General features: G+C 38.8%; 2 protein-coding genes across 2 annotated transcripts; both read left to right on the plus strand.

Annotated features, from left to right (window-relative positions):
• Nucleotides 1–2,701: 2,701 nt before the first annotated feature.
• On the plus strand, nucleotides 2,702–3,451 carry LOC142166038 (uncharacterized). Its single transcript, XM_075224447.1, has one exon. It carries the CDS (start codon nucleotides 2,702–2,704, stop codon nucleotides 3,449–3,451), a length of 750 nt encoding a protein of 249 aa, XP_075080548.1.
• Nucleotides 3,452–5,915: 2,464 nt separating this feature from the next.
• LOC107784749 (uncharacterized) lies at nucleotides 5,916–6,353 on the plus strand. The gene has a single exon (XM_016605925.1). The coding sequence runs from the start codon at nucleotides 5,916–5,918 to the stop codon at nucleotides 6,351–6,353; it is 438 nt and encodes a 145-aa protein (XP_016461411.1).
• The last annotated feature ends 14,757 nt before the right edge of the window (nucleotides 6,354–21,110 follow it).

The following is a 21,110-nucleotide window of genomic DNA, read 5'->3' on the forward strand; positions in this document are numbered from 1 at the left end:
AATGGCAAGATAGCCTTCCGCAAGGCGACGACAATAGCCCAATCAACTATACCAGGAGAAAACCCCCGCACCACATCTGTAGTACTATTACAATTCTTCAATTCTCGATTTATAACAAGCGGTTCGCGTCGCGTAAGATTGACTACGAAGGAAACAAGGGCATAAATCCAAAAGGAATCAAACCGCACGATGAGGAATCAAGAAGGGAAGTGCTCCTAACAGCCCTGTAGCCTCTCGAAGATAAGTACAGACGTCTCCGTACCGATCCGCAAGACTCTACTAGACTTGCTCATGACTCATAAGACCTAAGAGAACCTAGGGCTCTGATACCATATTGTCATGACCCAAAATCCACTAAGGGTCGCGATGGCGCCGGACACCGCAGTCAGACAAGACAACCAAAATACTCAATTAAATTCTCATTTTAATAATCTTTGAAAACTATGATTTTCTTTCAATTTTACTAGTAAAAGGTAATCATTTCAAATTAAATATAAACGTTAAGAAGTTAATACAAGATACCCCATAATCATCCCAGAACTCGGTGTCACAAGTGCATGAGCATTTACTAGGAAATAAAATAAAATGCAGTAACTGTCCGGAATACAAAGTGGACAAAAATGGAAATATAGTACAATACTCTGAAAGAGACTCTGCTGGCTACGGGTTATCTCGATAAATGTAGCTCATCTAAGCCTCCATATCAACCATGCCGCTATGCCACTAAGGCACTAGCCACACATGAACCTATGCAAAAAAAATGCACAGCAAGTGTAATATGAGTACGAAAACAACGTGTACCCAGTAAGTATCCCATCTAATCTCGAAGAAGTAGAGATGAGAGGTCGACTTTGACACTTACTAGTGGTCCAATAATAATATATTATTAATTCGAGTAATCATGGATTTATTAAGAACGGCAGTAATTTCAAATAAGTCACGAACAGGTAAAACTTCCTTTTTGTATTAAAAATCTCCGGATTTATAATCTATTAATTTTCAATTATCTCAAGTCTGGGAGAGCAAATATCAGTATCAATAAATCTCAAGGCAAGCAATACAAGCATGCACAAATCATGCCGAGGTCGTACGGCCCTACCCAACAATATTTAAACCGTGCACTGCCAGAGGGTCGAATGACGCGAACCATAGATGCATATATTTAATCTACCAAGACGTTCGGCCCATTCCGAAATTAAACACATACAGACAGTCAATCAAGAAGTCAATATGGAACAATTATCCAAGAAAAAGCCAATTCTCTTTTAAAAATTTTATAAAAATGAAGTTCAAACCTTTTAGAAATTCATTTACCAATTCGATTGGATTTAAGTAATTCATTTTCCAATAAGGTTATAAATATTCCAAGTATAACATGCTTTTGGGTCCTAGACTACCCAGACTTACACATAATAGTAGCTACGCACGGACTCTCGTCACCTCGTGTGCACGTAGCCCCCACAAATAGGAGCACATAACCAATTATTTCACCTATGGGGACAATTCCCTCTTACAAGGTTATAAAGGAGACTCACCTCGCTCCGAAGATCCATAATCAGCATTCCACACTCTTCTGAAGACTCGAATCGATGCACATTTCTCCAAAACTAACCAATAATTATGCAAATCCATTAATATATGATAAATTACTCATTACAATCCAATTTATAACAATTCCTAACCCTGATCGAAAAGTTAATAAAATTGCCCCCAAGCCCATGTGCCCGGATTCCGAAATTTTTCGAAGGTAAAATTTACCCATGAACTCACGAACTCAAATATATGATTTTCCTGAAAACAACTACTGTACCTGAAATATATGCCACAACTGTTGTACCTGAAAACACTCTGGCTCATAACAGAGTAAATAACCTGTCTCCAGATAGAGTAAATACTCTGCCTTCAAACAGAGAAAACATCAAAATCACATCACTCCATATTGTAAACCGCATTGATGAGGGGGAACAAGGAATAAGCAAAACTGCTGATAACCAAAAGACTGCTGGCAAGAACAGTGGGGTCAAGTCACTTAAGGATATTGCAGACAAGGCCATAATGCTTCATCCACCTTCACTTGATTTGGCAACGCCACTACATAATCAAGAAAAATAATAAGAAAACATGTTGGAAATGGAAGGGATTTAGATGAGGAATCAACTGCTCAAAATTTCCTCAATGTGGCAAGAAAATGAGATCTCTCTCCGACTCATATTGCAAAAGTAAAATCTCCGACAAAGGCAAAAAAAGGAAAACTCAACAGAAACAAAGCTGGCATGCCTACTGCTGGGATCCAAACTTGAAGAGCTCTAACTAAATCAAATAATTTGTAATGGATGCAATTATTTGGAATATTAGATCTGTCAATACGCAGCAATCCTTTGAGAGGCTAGTAACAATGCATAGACAACATCATTTCGATTTTGTTGGTCTCATGGAACCAATGCAGGATAATAAAAATCTTGAATTGTACAGAAGAAAAATAGGATTATCTCAAGCTTTTTCAAACATTTCAAATAAGGTGTAGGCTTTCGTTGACGATCTGTATGAAGTCACAGTGCTATACGACATGGAGCAGCAACTGACGTTAAAAATGATTCATACAGAAACACACATTGTGCAGATTATTACTTTCGTTTACGCCAAGTGTGATGCAATCGAAAGAATTGAACTTTGGGACTCATTGTACGCAATGTAAGCAGATATGGATATTCCTTGGCTTGCTGGTGGTGACTTCAACGTCATATGGGACGAAGAGGAAAAGTTTGGGGGACTTCCAGTGACTTTGAATGAAGTCAATGATTTCCGACATTGGATGAACACTTGTAATCTTTTTGATTTGGGCTTCAAAGGAAGTATATACACCTGGTGGAATGGAAGAGCAGAAGAAGATTGCATTTTCAAGAGACTTGACAGATGTATGACTAACATTGAATTTCAACAAATGTTCCCTGGAATAGAAGTTACCCATCTGCCAAAAATTTGGTCCGACCATTGTCCCATGTTGTTAAAATGTGATCTTGAAACTATTGCGATAAAGAAATCCTTTAAGTTTCTTAACTTTTGGACAAAACATTCGACGTTCAAAGACGTGGTCAAGGCAAATTGGCAAGCCTATTTTGAAGCAAATCCTTTCACTTTATTCAACCATAAGATGAAAAGAGTGAAGAAAGAATTGTCAATCTGGAGAAAATCAACATATGGAGAAATTTTTAAGAAGATTTCCAGTTTGGAAGAGGTCGTCAAGGTTCACGAGGCGCAATTTGAAATAAATCCAACTCGGGCAAATAGGGAAAGGCTTTGCAAAGTTCAAGTAGAACTTATCAAATTTCTTGCTCTTGAGGAACAATTTTGGAAACAAAAGGCAGGGATGGCATGGTTTAATGATGGAGATAGAAACACAAAATTCTTCCATGCTCAAGTCAACGGGCGAAGGAAGATATTGCAGCTATGAGGGATTCAAAACAGAGATGGAATCTGGATTGAAGACACCAATCAAATGGCAGATGAAGCAGTTCACTACTTTACTGAGCAGTTCCAAGAAGACAGAAGTCCATGTGATTTTGAAATTATAGATCATGTTCCAAAATTGGTAGGAACGGAGCAGAACATCCACTTGATGAGGCAGGCCACAAAAGAGGAGGTACAACAGGCTACGATGGGTCTAAATGGAGAAAGTGCAGCAGGCCCGGATGGTTTCACAGGCGCTTTCTTTCATTCATGTTGGGATATCATTGGTGACGACGTCCTTAACATGGTTAAGAGTTTCTTCAATGGTCATGCGCTACCAAAATTTGTAACTCATACAAATCTAATTCTATTACCAAAGAAGAAAGAAGTGCAAACATTTTCAGATTTGCGTCCAATTAGCTTAAGTAATTTCATCAACAAAGTTATATCAAGGGTGATTCACGAGAGGCTAGTTAGTCTACTACCTACGCTCATTTCTGATGAACAAGCTGGGTTTGTAAAAGGAAGAAACATTGTTGAAAATGTGATCCTCACTCAAGAGATAATCACTGATATTAGACTAAGAACGATGGTCGGGCCAAATGTAGTGATTAAACTAGATATGACGAAAGCCTATGATCATTTTTCTTGGTTATTCCTCACTAAAGTCCTGAGGCAGATGGGTTTTTGGGAAACATTTATTGGCTTGGTGTATGGAATTGTGTCTAATAATTGGTACACCGTTCTCATCAATGGTCAACCACATGGTTTCTTCAAGTCTACTAGGGGCGTCAAGCAAGGAGATCTGCTTTCACCAACTCTCTTCATTCTTGCAGCTAAGGCATTATCACGGGCTTTAAATGATTTGCACCTCAACCTCTACTTTTGTGGTTTTGGAATGCCAAAGTGGAGTCCAAAAATAAACAATCTATCATACACCGACGACACTATAATTTTTTCTTCATCAGATGCTAAATCTTTGCAGTTGGTAATGGAAATTTTGGCAGCATATGAAAGAGCATCTGGACAGCAGATTAACAAGTCCAAATCAGCTGTATACATGCATGATGCTTCTCCTCAAGATGTGGTGAATAAGATCCAAAGAATTACGGGTATTTCCAAGCAAGAATTCCCTTTCATTTACCTTGGATGCACAATTTTTTACACTAGAAGGAAAATGGAATTTTCTGAAGGTTTGATCAACAAAGTCACGGACAAATTGCAAGCATGGAAAGGAAAATTATTGTCCATTGGTGGTAGGGCGATTTTAATCAAACATGTGTTACAAAGCATGTCGATCCATCTACTATCGGCAATGAACCCCCCTCCATTTGTCATCAACAAGTTACACAAGATTTTCGCACAATTCCTTTGGAGTAGTTCTATTGGTGGCAAAAGTAGGTACTGGGCATCATGGGATACTTTATGTCGACCTTATGAAGAAGGAGGAGCAGGTTTTCGATCACTACACGATGTTGCAAAAGCTCTATTCTCTAAACTCTGGTGGAATTTCATTACAAAATCAACATTATGGAGCTCTTTCATGTCACAAAAATATTGCAAAAAATTAAATCCAATTGTTGTACCTTGGAGATATGGATCACATGCTTGGAGAAAAATGCTGGAATGTCGGGACATTGTTGAACATCAAATTGGGTGGCGTACAAAAATGAGTTCATCACTTTTCTGGTTTGACAACTGGACGAGACTGGGAGCTTTATACTTTATAACTCCTCCTGAATTCTACATTGATGAATCAGTTAATAATGTTTCTGATGTTGTGGATAGAGGAGCTTGGGATGCAAATAAGTTAGCGAACATTCTGCCTGAGGAATATACTGTGCACATTCTCGACAATATCAAACCACCAGGGGAGCAACAATTACTTGACAAACCATACTGGTGTCTTGAGACAGGAGGTAATTTTGCAGTTAAATCAGCGTGGGAGTATTTGAGGCAGAGAAATGATACAGGGGAAGCATACAAAAAGATGTGGGTAAAGGGTTTACCATTCAAGATCTCGTTCTTTACGTGGAAAGTGTGGAGAGTGAAACTACCTCTAGACGACCATTTGAAGAGAATGGGATACTCCATGCCTTCGTGCTGCTGGTGTTGTGCGCAACTAGGGGAAGAAACCTTAGTGCATCTGTTCTTTACCTCGTTTGCTGCCAACAAAGTTTGGTCATATTTCCTAATGAATGCTGGAATTAATCTGGAGAGTATGTCGATGCACGAGGCAATCGTGATGGACGCTCAAAGTGTTAGCAAGATTGAAGCCAATTTTTCAAGCACTTCCGGCTATCATTTTATGGGAGTTGTGGAAGAGAAGAAACAGCTACAAGCACGGGGAAGCAGTAACGATTAGAAGGGTGATATATCAGGTGTCCACAACCATTCAATCTCTTGTTAAACTAAGGAAACTTGGCTTGGCTAACGTTCCTCAAAACTGGCCACAAATTCTGTGCATGATGGAACAATTCACGCCTCCATTGAAGGTTACTAAAGTTTTATGGGAAATGCCACCACAAGGATGGATCAAAGTCAATTGCGATGGGGCATCGAGAGGAAATCCAGGCAGGAGCTCAATTGGTTACACACTTAGAGATGATGAAGGCAACATAAATTATGCTTGTGGAATGTTGATACATGAAACAACAAACAACGAGGCAGAGGCTTTGGCAATTGTTGAAGAACTAAAATACTGTGAAGCGAAAGGATTCGCGCAAGTTATTTTGCAAACTGACTCGCTCCTCTTGAACAATGCTATAGAAGGAATTTGGGCTGTTTCGTGGGTCATTGCAGAATATGTAGATGAAATCGCAAAGGCAATGTCAAGAATTCATGTGAAACTATCACATATCATGAGAGAAGGGAATTGCAGACCATCTAGCGAATCAAGCACTTGACATGGGCAACATCGAAGCACAGTGTTTTCAAGAGCTGGATACAAAAGCCAGGAGAATTGTCAATAATGACAAATTACAATATCCTTATCTAAGGGTGAAAGTTGTAAGACAATAAGGATGCAAGCGAGGAAGGAGATGGCTAAAACTGAAAGGTTACATTTTTCTAATAACTCACCTTTCTGTTTTGCAGGAACAACTCCTTTTGACATGCCTTACTTGTTGATCAGACTTCAAAGGGTGGTTTTACCATATACTGTTCATTTAATTGGAGAATCTACCCTAAGCATGAAGGATTACGAGCAGGAAGGTCAAGGTTCTCATTACGCTAGCACACTGGAAGTGCACAGCTACTTCAGAATTCCATTGAAATTGGTTTCTTGCAGAGAATCACAGCAAATACCCAATCCAAGTTACATTAATTTTCTCAATCTATTGGCACAACAATATGGACATTCATTCACTGAATGTACATGTTTTGTTAGGGGCAGACTTGGTCGACAATTCTCGACGCCACTTGTTAAATATATTGTTTACTCGATGATGCAAAATGGTATGCAGTTAATAAAATTTTTATAGCTGGAGATATGCACTGTTACTACTCCGGGACATCAACCAATTCTGGGCTTCGATTCTTGTTCGATCTTTCCACACTTCTGCAGCAAAGCACGCAGAACCAATCATGCGCACATGGGATGCCTTATCTTCATTAACCTATTTATTTCATTTGCAGGTGCAGTTTCTATATCTAGGCTCTATTATTTAATGGATTTCATTTTGGTGGTATTAGTGCAATGCACTCATTCCAAGGGGAGGAAGTTAAAGATAGAAAAAAGAATAGACTGAAAGGAAGGATTGCATATACAAAGATTTTCGGTTATGGAATTTTTCAATATTTCATTTGAACCCAAACATGGGTGTGGCAATTCGCGCAAATCCAGAATAAAATTGGACATATGCAACAAATTATTGCACAGCTTTGTGATCGGTTTTATGGGCCATAGTAACGACACTAGCTGGTGTATCGCATTTGTCGATAACTACTCCTCTCCACAATGCTATCCACAAATGCTTTCTTTGATATAGTACTGGAGGTTATTTTCAAAAACATTGAAGTACTACTGCGATGATAGGAGAGAGGCCAATGTGTTAAGAAACCACTATTGCACAGACTTCATACAAGGCAACGTAACAACATGGAAGATCTTCAAAGTGCTACAAAAGGAATATGGTCATTTGCGCTACAAACTAAAGTATGGACTAAGCCAAAAATGTATAATGCAAATGCATATACATCCTCACATTACATGCTTTTTTAGTATGGAAATTGTACTACCAATGTTGAGTATTTACCTCAACACCGGTAATAGGATTTATGTGCCACTAAACTTTTATTTCTTTCATCGCTTAAGACCACCAGAAACTTTTATTAGTTGTAATATTTTTCTTTTTCTTCTGATTTTTATATATAAAAACTAGCCCTAGGCGCTTGCCTATCCGATTGCCAAAAAAATATATATATGATTTTCTCTCAATTTTATACCTAAAATCGTGGTCAAAATCCAAGAATATCAATTTTCTAGGTTTCCCCTCAAACCCCAAGTTTTTACCAAAATTTCATGCTAAAATCTGCACATAATCTATGTATTTAACCCAAGATAGGTTGGGTTAGCTTACCTTATCGTTGCTGAAGAAAAACCCCACTTGAAGCTCTCCAAAAACGTCCACACCAAAAAAAAAATAGGGGAAAAATGACCAACCCCCGATTTTAAAAAAACATACTGCCTCCAACACTTCCGCACATGCGGTCACACGACCGCTTCTGCGGTTCCGCAAGTACGACCCCTCTACCGCTCTTGCGGTTTCTCTCCAGGCTCCCATTTTCGCTTCTACACCTCAACTCCCGCAGGTGTGGTCCAACTTCTACGGCGAGATGACCACATCTGCGGTCCTTACACTTCCGGCCCAAAAATCACATCTGCGGCTCTCCTGGCCGCTTCTGCGGCTCCGCACCTGCGGCCAAAAAAGCTCGCAGGTGCGGTTACACCAGATATCAACTGCCTCAATTCTTCTTCTTAGTCCAAAAGTTGATCTGTTAACCATCCGGAATCCACCCGAGGCCCCCGGGACCCAAACCAATTATACCAACCAGTCCCAAAATACATTACGAACTTGCTCGAGGACTCAAATCACATCAAACAACGCTAAAATCATGAATCGACCTCCAATCCAAGCTTAATGAACTTTAGAATTTCAAACTTCAAAATTCGATGCCGAAACCTATCAATCACATCCGATTGACCTCAAATTTTGCACACAAGGCATATTTGACGTTGCAGACCTACTCCAACTTTCGGAATCGGAATCCGACCTCGATATTAAAATGTCCACTTTCGGTCAAACTCCTCAAAAACCTTCAAATTTCTATCTTTAGCCAAATTACTCCAAAATGACCTGCGGACCCCCGAATTCACTTCCGATCGCGCTCCCAATACCAGAATCTCCATACGGAGCTATCCCCAGACTCGGAATCCCAAATGGACATTGATAACACTGAAAGGCACTTTAACCCAAACTTATGAAATCCTTCCAAAAATGCTAACTTCCACAATAGGTGACGAAACGTTCCCGGGTCTTCCAAAACCCGATCCGAACATATGCCCAAGTACAAAAATATCGTACGAACCTACTGGAACCTTCGAATCACGATTTAGAGGTCGTTTACTCAAAATTTCAATCTTAGTTAATTCTTTCAACTTAAAGCTTCCGAAATGAGAATTCTCTTTCGAAATAAACTCCGAACTTCCCGAAATTCAATTCCAACCATGCGTGCAAGTCATAATACATGAAGTGAAGTTGCTCATGGCCTCAAACTGCTGAACGACGCGCTAGAGTTCAAAACGACCGATCGGGTCATTATACCAAAATGATTACCTCCATATAGGGTCGGGTTACCATTCTAATGAGATAACTGTAGTAAATAGATGTTATTATAATTTTAATTTTAAGCACCAAGCTTTATGTGATAAAATAACTTAGTTTCTTTTATATCAGGTACTCAAGATGTGGCTAGTCCTAAGTACATCACATAAAAGAGAACTCAAAATTGACATCTCACAATGATTTGTCTAAATAGTCAACTAAATCGAATGTTGATTAGAATGATTATAGGTATACACATTACATAAGCATACTGCTTATCAGAATCCCATCGCTAGAATATGATTCTTATAATTAATTCAAAATTTATAAGAATCAAGTAAAAAATAGCAGCGCAACTTTAAAAACATATTTAAGCAAAAACATGTACTATTTTAATTTATAACTCGTTAAACTTTACCACTAATAGAATATGGAGTGCACGATCTCGCTAAACACCAAACACATGACAAGCAGATGCAAATAAGAACTTATGACAAGGAAAAACATAATGCTTCCATAATTTAAAAGTCAAATTATTTCCATATAACCAAATATGCAAACACACAAGAATCAAAAGCTTTTATGATAACTAAAGAGACAACAACAATTGTTTCCTTGTCAGATCACGTGGGTTTACCAACCTCTTTCTCTTCAATTTTTTTATTATCTCAAACAAATGTACCAATATTATGCAAACCTTGAAGGAAATATTCTTACCGCAGATCTCCTAATTTACAATTTTAAATAATGAAAGCTAATAAGACAAATTAATTACTTGCCAATATATCTTCTGTATCGATTCAAGCACTCAGATAGTAAAGCCCCATTATCAACATGAAACTATTTACGCCACTAGAATTCTATCTAGTTAGCATAAACCTAAGACAACCAAAACTCCTAACATCCAAAACTGTTTCAACGCTTAAAATAAGGCAAGATGAGGCAAAACACATAGGCACCATATGTATAGGAAGTACACATATTAGCGATAAGTATGATGCATATTACGTAGACAATATCAAAATCTTTTCAAAATATTGAATAATACAGCTAAAAGGCCGGCTCTGATACCACGATGTAGATTTTAAGCATACACACAGAGTCTACACAGTAGAATATAAATAGAAATGTACCTTCAGTCATGGTTTTTCAAGTGATGTGGAAAATTGCCTTTGAAACCTTTAGCAGAAAAACTAGAGAGACTTCTAGCATGTGCCTATTGTAGGATGATGTAACGACTCGGCCGTCATTTTGAGAGTCATAGCCCTGATCCCATGTTAACTGCTTCCCCCATATCTATTTCTGCTATGGTGACTGGCCGGCAGGTTTCGTTTCGGTTTTTGAAGTGTTCTGGGACACTTAGTCCCTAAACGGAGGCTTAAGTCTTAGGATTTAGACCGTAGTCAGAACTGTATGATGATGACTCTGAAATGGAGTTTCGACATTATTGTTAGCTCCTTTGGGTGATTTTGGACTTAGGAGCGTGTCCGGATTGTATTTTGGAGGTTCATAGCTCATTTAGGCTTGAAATCGGGAAGGTTGAATTTTTGGAGATTTGGACCGGTAGTGGAATTTTTGATATCACGGTCGGATTCCGATTCTGGAAGTTTGAGTAGGTCCGTAGAATTGATTAGGACTTGTGTGCAAAATTTGGGGTCGATCGAACGTGGTTTGGTTGGTTTCGGCATCGGTTGTCGAATTTAGAAGTTTCAAGTTCACTAAATTTGGATTGGAGGGTGATTTTGTGATTTTAGCATTGTTTGATGTGATTTGAGGGCTCGACTAAGTTTGTATGGTGTTTTAGGATTGGTTGGTATGTTTGGTTGAAGTCCCGGGGGCCTGGGGTGAGTTTCGGGTGCTTAACGTATGGAGAATTGGACTTATGCAATTGCTGAAGCTGCTGCACCTGGTGTAATCACACCTGCACACTTTGGACCGCAAAAGCAGCCACGGAGCTGCAGATGCGGTTTTGGCCCTGTCCAGTTGAGGCCGCAGGTGCGGTGATAGATCGCAGAAGCATATGCGCAGAAGTGGTGGAGGACCGCAAGAGCGAGGCTCGCAGGTGCGGCCCAGCGCTCGCAGATGCGGCCCAGCGCTCGCAGATGCGGTCCCAGCCCATTTAAGTTGCCTTCGCACCTGAGATGGATTTTTCACAGGTGCGGGACCGCAGATGTGTTTGAAGGCTCGCAGAAGCGAAATCTCTGGTAGAAAAAGGGGAAATTTCGAGGGTTTGAATTCATTCTTCATTTTTGTACTTAGGAGCTCGGAAATTAGCGATTTTTCAAGAGATTTTTAGCGAGAGCTTTGAGGTGACGATTCCTAACTCATTTTTGGTTATGTTATCCATAGTTATTTTCTTCATTAAATTAAGAAATTTGGGTGAGAAGTGGAGAAAATGGGGGAGAAGTTCTTTAACCGAATTTTTGAGTTTTGATTGGGATTTAGAAATCGGATTTGGATAATTTTGGTACGAGTGAACTTATGAGTGAATGAGTGTTCAAAATTAGTGACTTTTACCCGGTTCTGAGACGTGGGTCCGGGGAACGTTTTCGACGATTTTCCAATTTCTTACATTAGCTTTGATTTCATTAGCTAGATTAGTTTGTTGTAGTTATATTTATGTTATGTAAATGATTTTGGCTAGATTTGGGCCACTCTGAGCCAGATATTCATGGAAAGAGCATTGTGACGGATTAATTTGAGCTTGGTTCAAGTGAAGTGGCTTGCCTAACCTTGTGTGAGGGAACTCCCTTTAGGATTTGGAACTGTTTTGAAATGTGAGCGAAATGTACGTGAGGTGACGAGTACGTACCCGAGCTATTTGTTGTAAAACTTAGTTTTTCACTAAGTCATAAATTGTTTCTCCTTATTGAACTACAGTAGCAAATGAAATTATCCTGTTTAGTTTAGAATAACATGCCTACGTGTTTTAACTATCTATCTGAACTATGTGCACCATGTTTAGTGAAATTTTCCTACTTTCCTTGACGTGAACCTAGTCTAAGCTGTACGTTTTCTTGTTGTAACTGTTATTTCTATTGGTTGAGATGCATATTTACTTTGGGACTATGGAACGATATTTCGGGAGATCCCCCTGTACTGCATATTTACTTTGGGACTACGGAACAGTATTCCGAAAAATCTCCCTATTCTGCATATTTACTTTGGAACTACAGAATGGGATTCCGGGAGATCCCCCTGCACATTTTCGTTTGGGACTACGAGACGGTATCTCGGGAGATCCCCTGTTGTTATCTCTGTGCTCTGAATTGTTGTCTTTCTATAATTCTATTCCTGTTAGATTTCCGTATTTATTTTGACTACGATATTTCATTCTGTCTTATTTCATTATATTTATACTAGTAGGGCCCTGACCTGATTTCGTCACTACTCGACCGAGGTTAGGCTTGGCGCTTATTGATTACCATTGTGGTGTACTCATACCCTTCCCTGCACAAGGTTTTTGTGTGCAAATCTAGGTACCGCTTATCAGCTGCATTACCAGTGAGGCGAGACAACTGTAAAGACTTCATGGTATATCTGCCACATCCGCAGACCTCAGAGTCCCTATCTACTACTCCCCATGTCAAACACCTTGTATTTTCTTTTTTTTGTTAGACTCTAGAGTATAGAAGTATTGTTTCTTCCTGTAGCTTGTGACTTATGGTGTTATGGGTTTGGGAGAGTCTATGTACCCTTCGAGAGTGGTTATCGTATATGCCGAGCAACATCTTAAGTTCTTATTAAAAATTTATCTGTTGCTTTTATGTTTTTATTTCATTTTTCGCAAATGTTAGGCTTACCTAGTCGTGGAGACCATGTGCCGTCATGATAGTTCACAGAGGGAAAACTTGGGTCGTGACAGATGCCAGACTGATGGAGTCACATGTGTAATTATAGGTGGGCAAGTGACTTTTAGGCAATTATTTTAGCCCTAGGGACTTCTTCAAAAATTATAATTGCCTTAGGAACTCCTAATAACAACTTATTTCCTTTCATCAAAGAAACTACCATATATGTATAACTACAGAATATTATCTGATATATAATATCCTTTGGAAGATAAGGTAAATAATTTATTACCTTATATGTGGACTACACTAAAAGTCTCTAGAAGAGACGGTAAATTTCTAACATCTAAGACTCAACTATTTTAGATAGTACAATATATTATCAGTTAACACATAGATCAGATGATTCTTCTCTATTTTCTGTTAAGCTTAGGTGATCATTTTTACACGACTAACAAATTGTCTAACTATAACCTTTTTAAAATTTGCTCTTGATTGGTTATCATTCTCGGATCAAAAATAGATATTGATAGACACAATTGAGAATGACTATATATTTGGTAATGACAATTACTTTTGTTATCCTATTAGGCACCAAGTGCAACCGTGGTTGAGCGGGAGGTAAGATGGCGAATATATAGGTAAAAGCGCAACAATAAGCCCGCCCTCAGATTAGCTCATTTTTCGTTACTTTTCGATCTTCTGAAGTTAATCTTTCCTAATATGATTGGAAAATTGTCACAATACAAAATCTACTATTCGTGATGGCACCTAACCCAACCCGCTAGGTAAGCCAACTAACAACTAACCAATTCTAATAATTTTATTAATAAAATAATTAAATAGAGAAGTTAACTGAATCTTATACATTTCCCAAGGACTGGTAGTACAAATCATGAGCTTCTAAGATAGAATTTACAAAGTTGATATGAAGTAAATACATCTTATATTTGAAAAGTACATAAACAGAGTTCTTATAATCTAAGGCTACCATGAACAAAAGGCAGCTACAACAGGGACGCAACTACATCTTCAATCCAGTTCCCCTTAAGCACAGCAACAACATCAGCCAAAATCTGCACGCAAGGTGTAGAAGTGTAGTATGAGTATAACCGGACTCATGTACTCAAATAAGTAACAAATCTGACCTTAGGTTGAAAGTAGTGACGAGCTGGAACATGGTCGGATCCAACACTAGTAGCCAACAATAATTCACAACAACATAGAGTATATAAATAAATAAGTGGCTTAGAGATAAAACGCTCAACTTTTTTATAGTTTTCCGAAAATAGTTTCGCTTTTCAAGAATATCAGTGAAAACCCAAATCCTTTATCAAAATCGTCGAAAATTATGAGATAGTTTTAAAACTATAATTTTTCCAAAAAAAATTTCCACAATAAGTAGATGTTTCTTTTTCTTTACAGATATCAAGTATGAAATACCACTCTATGCCACATATCAATGTGTGTAAAAAAATCATAAATGACGCGATACCGTACACCATGAGAAAATGCATCTCTATGCCTGTATGTCATGTGTGCATGCCAGTGCCATGTATCTCAGTGATGAATCATATACTCACACTCTCATAGTACTCGAACTCCCTGCCTCACACTTTTTACTTATAATGCGCAATCACTCAGAACTGTATATAGCCCATACGGCTCAGGGAAGATCCATCCCGGAATGTATACATCAACTGACCATCAGTCTCTCAGTACCGAGGAAGGCCGATCCGGCCCCATGAAAAAGATCCATCTCCAGGTATATAAATGCTTCGGACATGATCCATGTCCAGGGAAGATCCATCCCTCAATATAATCAACCACGCTCACTAGGGTGTGTACAGACTCCATAAGGGATCCTACAGCCCAATCGTTATAATCTACACGGACAACTCACGTTCTATAGTATCAATATCAGAATCTGCATGGACAACTCATGTGCTATAGTATCAATATCCTCATAATTAACAGGGTGCCCGTCTACACGCCCGTCACCTAGCATGTACGTCACCACAATACCAATCACACAACATGTAATTCGGGGTTTCATGCCCTCAGCCCTAAGATTAGAAGAGTTACTTACCTCGAAAAAGCCAACTCCAATACCGACCAAGCCAATCTATGTTAAAAAAATGCCATCACGCACATTCCGACCTCCGAACGGCTAGAAACTAACCAAAAATGACTCAAATATATCAAACAATGCTAAAGGAACCAATCCCAATCGAAAAAGGTCGAATCTTTAATCAAAAACCCAAAATTGGCCAAAAAACCCAATCCGAGCCCACACCTCGGAACCCAAAAAAACTCACAAAATTCGTCAACTCATTCGGTTACGAGTCCAACAATACTAGTTTCACTCAAATCCGACTCTAAATCGGTGTTCAAAACTCAAAAATTCATATTATAAAACTTTAGGCCAAAACTCCCAATTTCCTCTTTAAAAATTCACCAATCAAAGCTAAAATCAAAATAGTTTCATGAAATATAACCAAAACCAAGTAGAGAACACTTATCCCAATTTATATGGTGAAAATTGCTTCAAGAATCGCCTCAATCCGAGCTCCATAGCTCCAAAAATGATAAATTGGCTGAAAACCTCGAAATTCAGCACTTTGTAATCACTGGGCAAATCAATGAATCACGATCGTGAAAATAAACTCGCGATAGCGAAGAAGAAAAATGAAATTCCCCTAAATTACCCTATGCGATCACAGTGGTAGACTCGCGAACGCGATACACAAGCTAACAGAACTACGCGATCGCGGTACGCGAACGCGAAAAGGAAACCTGCCTCCTGACCAGCTCAACCCGTAACACTACGCGAATGCGTCCCTCTAATCGCGACTTGGATGAAGAAACTTCCAAGTTCCAGTTTTCCCTCTACGTGATCGCATCACCTACTTCGCGATCACAAAGACCAAACGAGGCATCAGAAAACCAGATTGCACCAGAAATCAAACATGAAGGAACAATGATTCAAACTCAATTCGAAAGATGACCGAGCCACTCTGGACCCCGTCCAAACTTACCTACAAGTTCCATAACATAAAACGGACCTACGCGAGGCCTCAAATCACATCTCATGACATCAAAATGATGAATCACACCTCAATTCAATAATCAATGAACTTTGAATTCAAACTTTCACAACCGACACCGAAACCTATCAAATCATGTTGCAATTCAAACTTTTACAACTTTCGGAATTGGAATCCGACCCCGATATCAAAAAGTCAACTCTCGGTCAAACTTGTAAACTTTCCAAACCTTCAAATTTTCAATTTTTGCAATTCATGCTGAAACCTTCTAGAAACATCCAAATGCAAATTCGGGCATACGCCCGAGTCTAAAATCACCATCCGGAGCTAGTGGAACCATCAAAACTCCGTTCTGGGGTAAAATTCACAAAAGTCAAACTTTGTTGACATTTTCCAATAAAAGCTTAAACAATGAAATTCTTTCTTTCAAATGTATTCCGAATAACCTGAAAATAAAAACCAACGATTTAGATAAGTAATAATATATCGTACAGGGAAACTTATGCCCGTATATTACCAAGCGAAATGCAAATGCTCAAAACGATCGGTCGGGTCGTTACATCCTCCCCCATTTAAACATATGTTCATCCTCGAACGTGCCCAAGGTTGTTCTCAAAGCCATAAACCATGGTGTAACCTTACCATGCATATACCCGGGGGTGATCCCACGGCACCCTATCCCATATAGGTCTGATAACACAACATAACTGAAATTTTCTTAATTCAACTTAGCCCATAAGCCTTAGAATCCAATTCCCACATCCAGAATTTTCTATAATATCAGAATCTCGCATCTATACACTGTATAAGTCTGAACATGTTGTATCAAGCCATATACATAACCTAAGATGTAATCACATGATATACCGCATAACTAAAATACTCATAGCAATATTTTCTAATCGTAGTAGCTGCTCAAAATAACCCAATACCGATAATAAACCTCCTATCAAACAAAACTCCATTCTAAAACTTTCATACACTGCCAATGATGTAAAAACATACAAAACTCATAATCATTCATCAGATTAACAAGTGATGGAGCTCCCTCTCTTTCGACAAGAAAAATAGCCAATATCTATGCCGACTTCCGATATTATCCTTCCAAGTATACCACAATCAAATCCGACAATATTTATTCTAGGCCCAATGACCTCACCTCATCCAACATGACCACTCCAATGATATGACACGTTAATACAATCTAAAGCCACAACCCGTGCAATCCGTGCACTAATAAGCAATATTCCAAATGTACTCAAACATGGAAAATGACTCAAACAAGAGAACCGTCCCGCAAGCTCGACGGGTATCACCAAAACACAATGCTAAGAACCTATCACACGCCGCTGAACCAAAACACACACGAATCTAACACAAATGATCATACCTCAATACAACTCCGCTACAATCGTAACTCCTTACAAATGATGGTCCATATTATACCTCGAGCCACCCTAGTCAAAATCAATAACCTCGCAAAATTTTATATCAAGTACCCAAAGTGCATTACCATAACCATGGTGAAGCAAATGACACAATGCCATACAAAACTCGAGAAACATAACCAATACGCCATCAATCATGCAATACCCAAATACTCATCTCGCTCAAATTCCGTTATGAAGCCCAAATAGAACTGCACCGTATGTGCATAGACCCAACGAATCGCAACCCCTCGAAGCATAGAAGAGTAACTCACCAATCATTTCAGAACATGAATAAGCTCAATAAAAACTAAATGGCACATCCCTCAACAATAGCAGTATGGAGCCAGCCAATCCGACTCGGTATAGAATACACATCCTAAATGGGCCTACCAATGGGCCCCAAATAAACTTTAATCATCCAAAAATAGATAAATAACCCTCCGAAGGTTCACAATGACCTAACCATAACATAAACTATCATCTGGCTAGCTTTGGAAACATTTTCACAGTCCACAACCACGAAACAATCTATTTCTGAGAACTCCCGGTCTTCAAATTCATAGAACACACGAATCACCATATCTGATCCCGACTCCACCGCCCGAATGTTTAACACATCTCTCATACACGATCATCCCCATGAGGAATACTTCTATAATTCTTCCGTGCCATATCACACAAAATCTGAATATCGAAAGTCGATCAACTAGACGAGTACCACAATACCAATGAAGTATCCATATATCAAAACACAATGCACCTTCTAAAATGACACCCTCATCAGCAATACCAAATAGTAATATCATTCACTTAGTCTTCTGAAACCGTCCATGCTGCCTAAGGATACACCGTGACCTTGCTCATACGAATCTGAATTCCACACAACCCGCTGCATATACTATGCCATCATATGAAAAGTACGAAAACCTCATAATCCACTTTGAGTCATAGTAAACTACATACTCAACTAGTTAGAACCCTTCCATTTGATCTCATCCAGGAGAAAATCCCTATTCTCAACATGTTCCACATACCAAAAGGAAATATACACATCGAATCATGGTAGCAACCATTGAAAACTCTTCGAAAACCATTAGCACATAATTAAGCCATCAGGAATAAATCTCTCTAACTCAACCAAGCCAGCAGGCTTGCAAAACCTAAGAGCATTGCCACGAAGCACCTGTACGAACCCACCACAGCATAAGCTCCTAGAGAACTGATCATATTCATTACCGTGCTGGTCCAACCTGCTATCAAGTTGTCCTACTTCTTCGAGTTCTTCCCGAATTGCCTTTAATTGATACTCCTCCTTGCTAGAATAATATGATCCTCAACCAAAACTCACCATAGGAGGTCCTAACATAAAACCACATGCATCAAAGCCCATAAGCCGCTCAATGCTCTCTTAAGCACCCCAAAAGTACCACAGTCGATATATCCACTCCGAAGAGACCTTCTGTGAATTTAAAGCTGTTTATTTTACCTTCCTAATATTGAAATATAGAATCCATAAGGATATAAGAATGCCACAAGTCTCGACACCATCAAATGAAAATCTTAGTTTCTAGCCATATACCAATCCTGAAAATTCTCAATTGCCGCATATAAATCTTGAATTCATTAGAACCATTCTCAAGACTCATTCACTCTACTCAAATCTCAATTAAACCGACCAAATGGATCGAACGACCTGTGCCCCATTTTCACACCAACACCCTAACAAGTAATTCACACCTCTTAGCAACCGAGTAGACCCTTACTCCTAGTACACTACATTTGTCATTAATAACAAACTCGATTCATTCCATGATTACCATATACCCATTGAGCGTAATACAACCCGTACCCAGAAATATCCTTACTCGAGTCGTTCTCAAACTCAACCTCTGCAAGTCATAACTGATTCACAAGTATACCTTAAACCGAAACCAATATAACACATAACCATGCAATAAAATTATCAATAGCAGACTCCACCACTTGGCTCAAAGCCATAAATCAAAATACACAATGCCCATACTCTATTACAGCCATAATACCATAGTGATATTCAACTAAATCCTTCACTAGTTCATGTAACACAACTCATCTAGTATTTCAAATCATCTGCAAATCCTGCATTCACCCTTGTAACAGTCAAGACAACTTCCATAAGTGGTCCCAACTCAAATTGCAACACATAAATCAAGCACCCAATAGTCTTTTTTACATCTCAACCAATCTTTTCTCGTCACATTCAAATAATCTCAACACGTCTCGTATTCGCATCATACTCATCACATAGTCATCCAATCACAAATTCCACTAATAGGGACATTACCGAACATATAAGTCCAAAAGCACGTGTTCACACAATCAAAATCTTCGTGCTTAAGATACAGTCGAAACCCAGACTCTAGTCCTCCAAACTAGCCCTTCGTCATCACACAGAAATCACATCTCGCACCTCATCCATGGAATCATAAGTCGTCGATACACGACCTATACCGAGCGCTCACACGCGCATACAAATGCATAGAAGGAATTCAAAAAGCTATGCTTTAAGCTGAATCAATGCCGCACGATTAGGAAAGAAAGATGGGAAGTATATCCTAGATGTCATGTAGCCTCTCGAAGATAGGTATGGACGTCATCATACTGATCTGCAAGACTCTACTAGACACTTGCTCATGACTTGTATAACCTTGAACATAGAGCTCTGATACCGATCTGTCACAACCAAAAATCCACTAGTCATGATGACGCCTAACCCAACCCGCTAGGTAAGCCAACTAACAACTATCCAATTCTATAATATTATTAATAAAACAAAATAAATAGAGAACTTAACTGAATCTTATACATTTTTCAAGGACTGGTAGTACAAATCATGAGCTTCTAAGAATAGAATTTACAAAGTTGATATGAAGTAAATACATCTTCTGTTTGAAATGTACATAAACAGAGTTTTTATAATCAAAGGCTACCATGAACAAAAGGCAGCTAGAACATGGACACAGGTACATCTTCAATCTAGCTCCCATCGAGCACAGCAACAACAACAGCCAACATTTGCACGCAAGGTGTAGAAGTACAGTATGAGTACAACCGACCCCATGTACTCAATAAGTAACAAACCTATCCTTAGGTTGAAAGTAGTGGCGAGTTGGAACATGGTCGTGTCCAACACCAGTAGCCAACAATAATTCATAACAATGTAGAGCATATAAATAAAGAAGTAACTTATAGATAAAATGCTCAATTTTTCACAGGTTTTCGAAAATAGTTCCGCTTTTCAAGAATATCAGTGAAAACCCAAATCTTTTACCGAAATTGTCGAAAATTATGAGATAGTTTGAAAACTATAATTTTTCCAAAAATCCTTTCCATAATAAATAGATGTTTCTTTTTCTTTCCATATAGCAGGTATGAAATACCACTCTATGCTACATATCAATGTGTGTAAAAATAATCCTAATGACGTGGTACCATACAGCATGAGAAAAATGCATCTCTATGTCTGTACGTCATGTGTGCATGCCAATGCCATGTATCTCAGAGATGAATCATGTACTCACACTCTTGGAG

This window comes from Nicotiana tabacum, chromosome 11, assembly GCF_000715075.1.
Source record: "Nicotiana tabacum cultivar K326 chromosome 11, ASM71507v2, whole genome shotgun sequence".
Taxonomy (NCBI): domain Eukaryota; kingdom Viridiplantae; phylum Streptophyta; class Magnoliopsida; order Solanales; family Solanaceae; genus Nicotiana; species Nicotiana tabacum.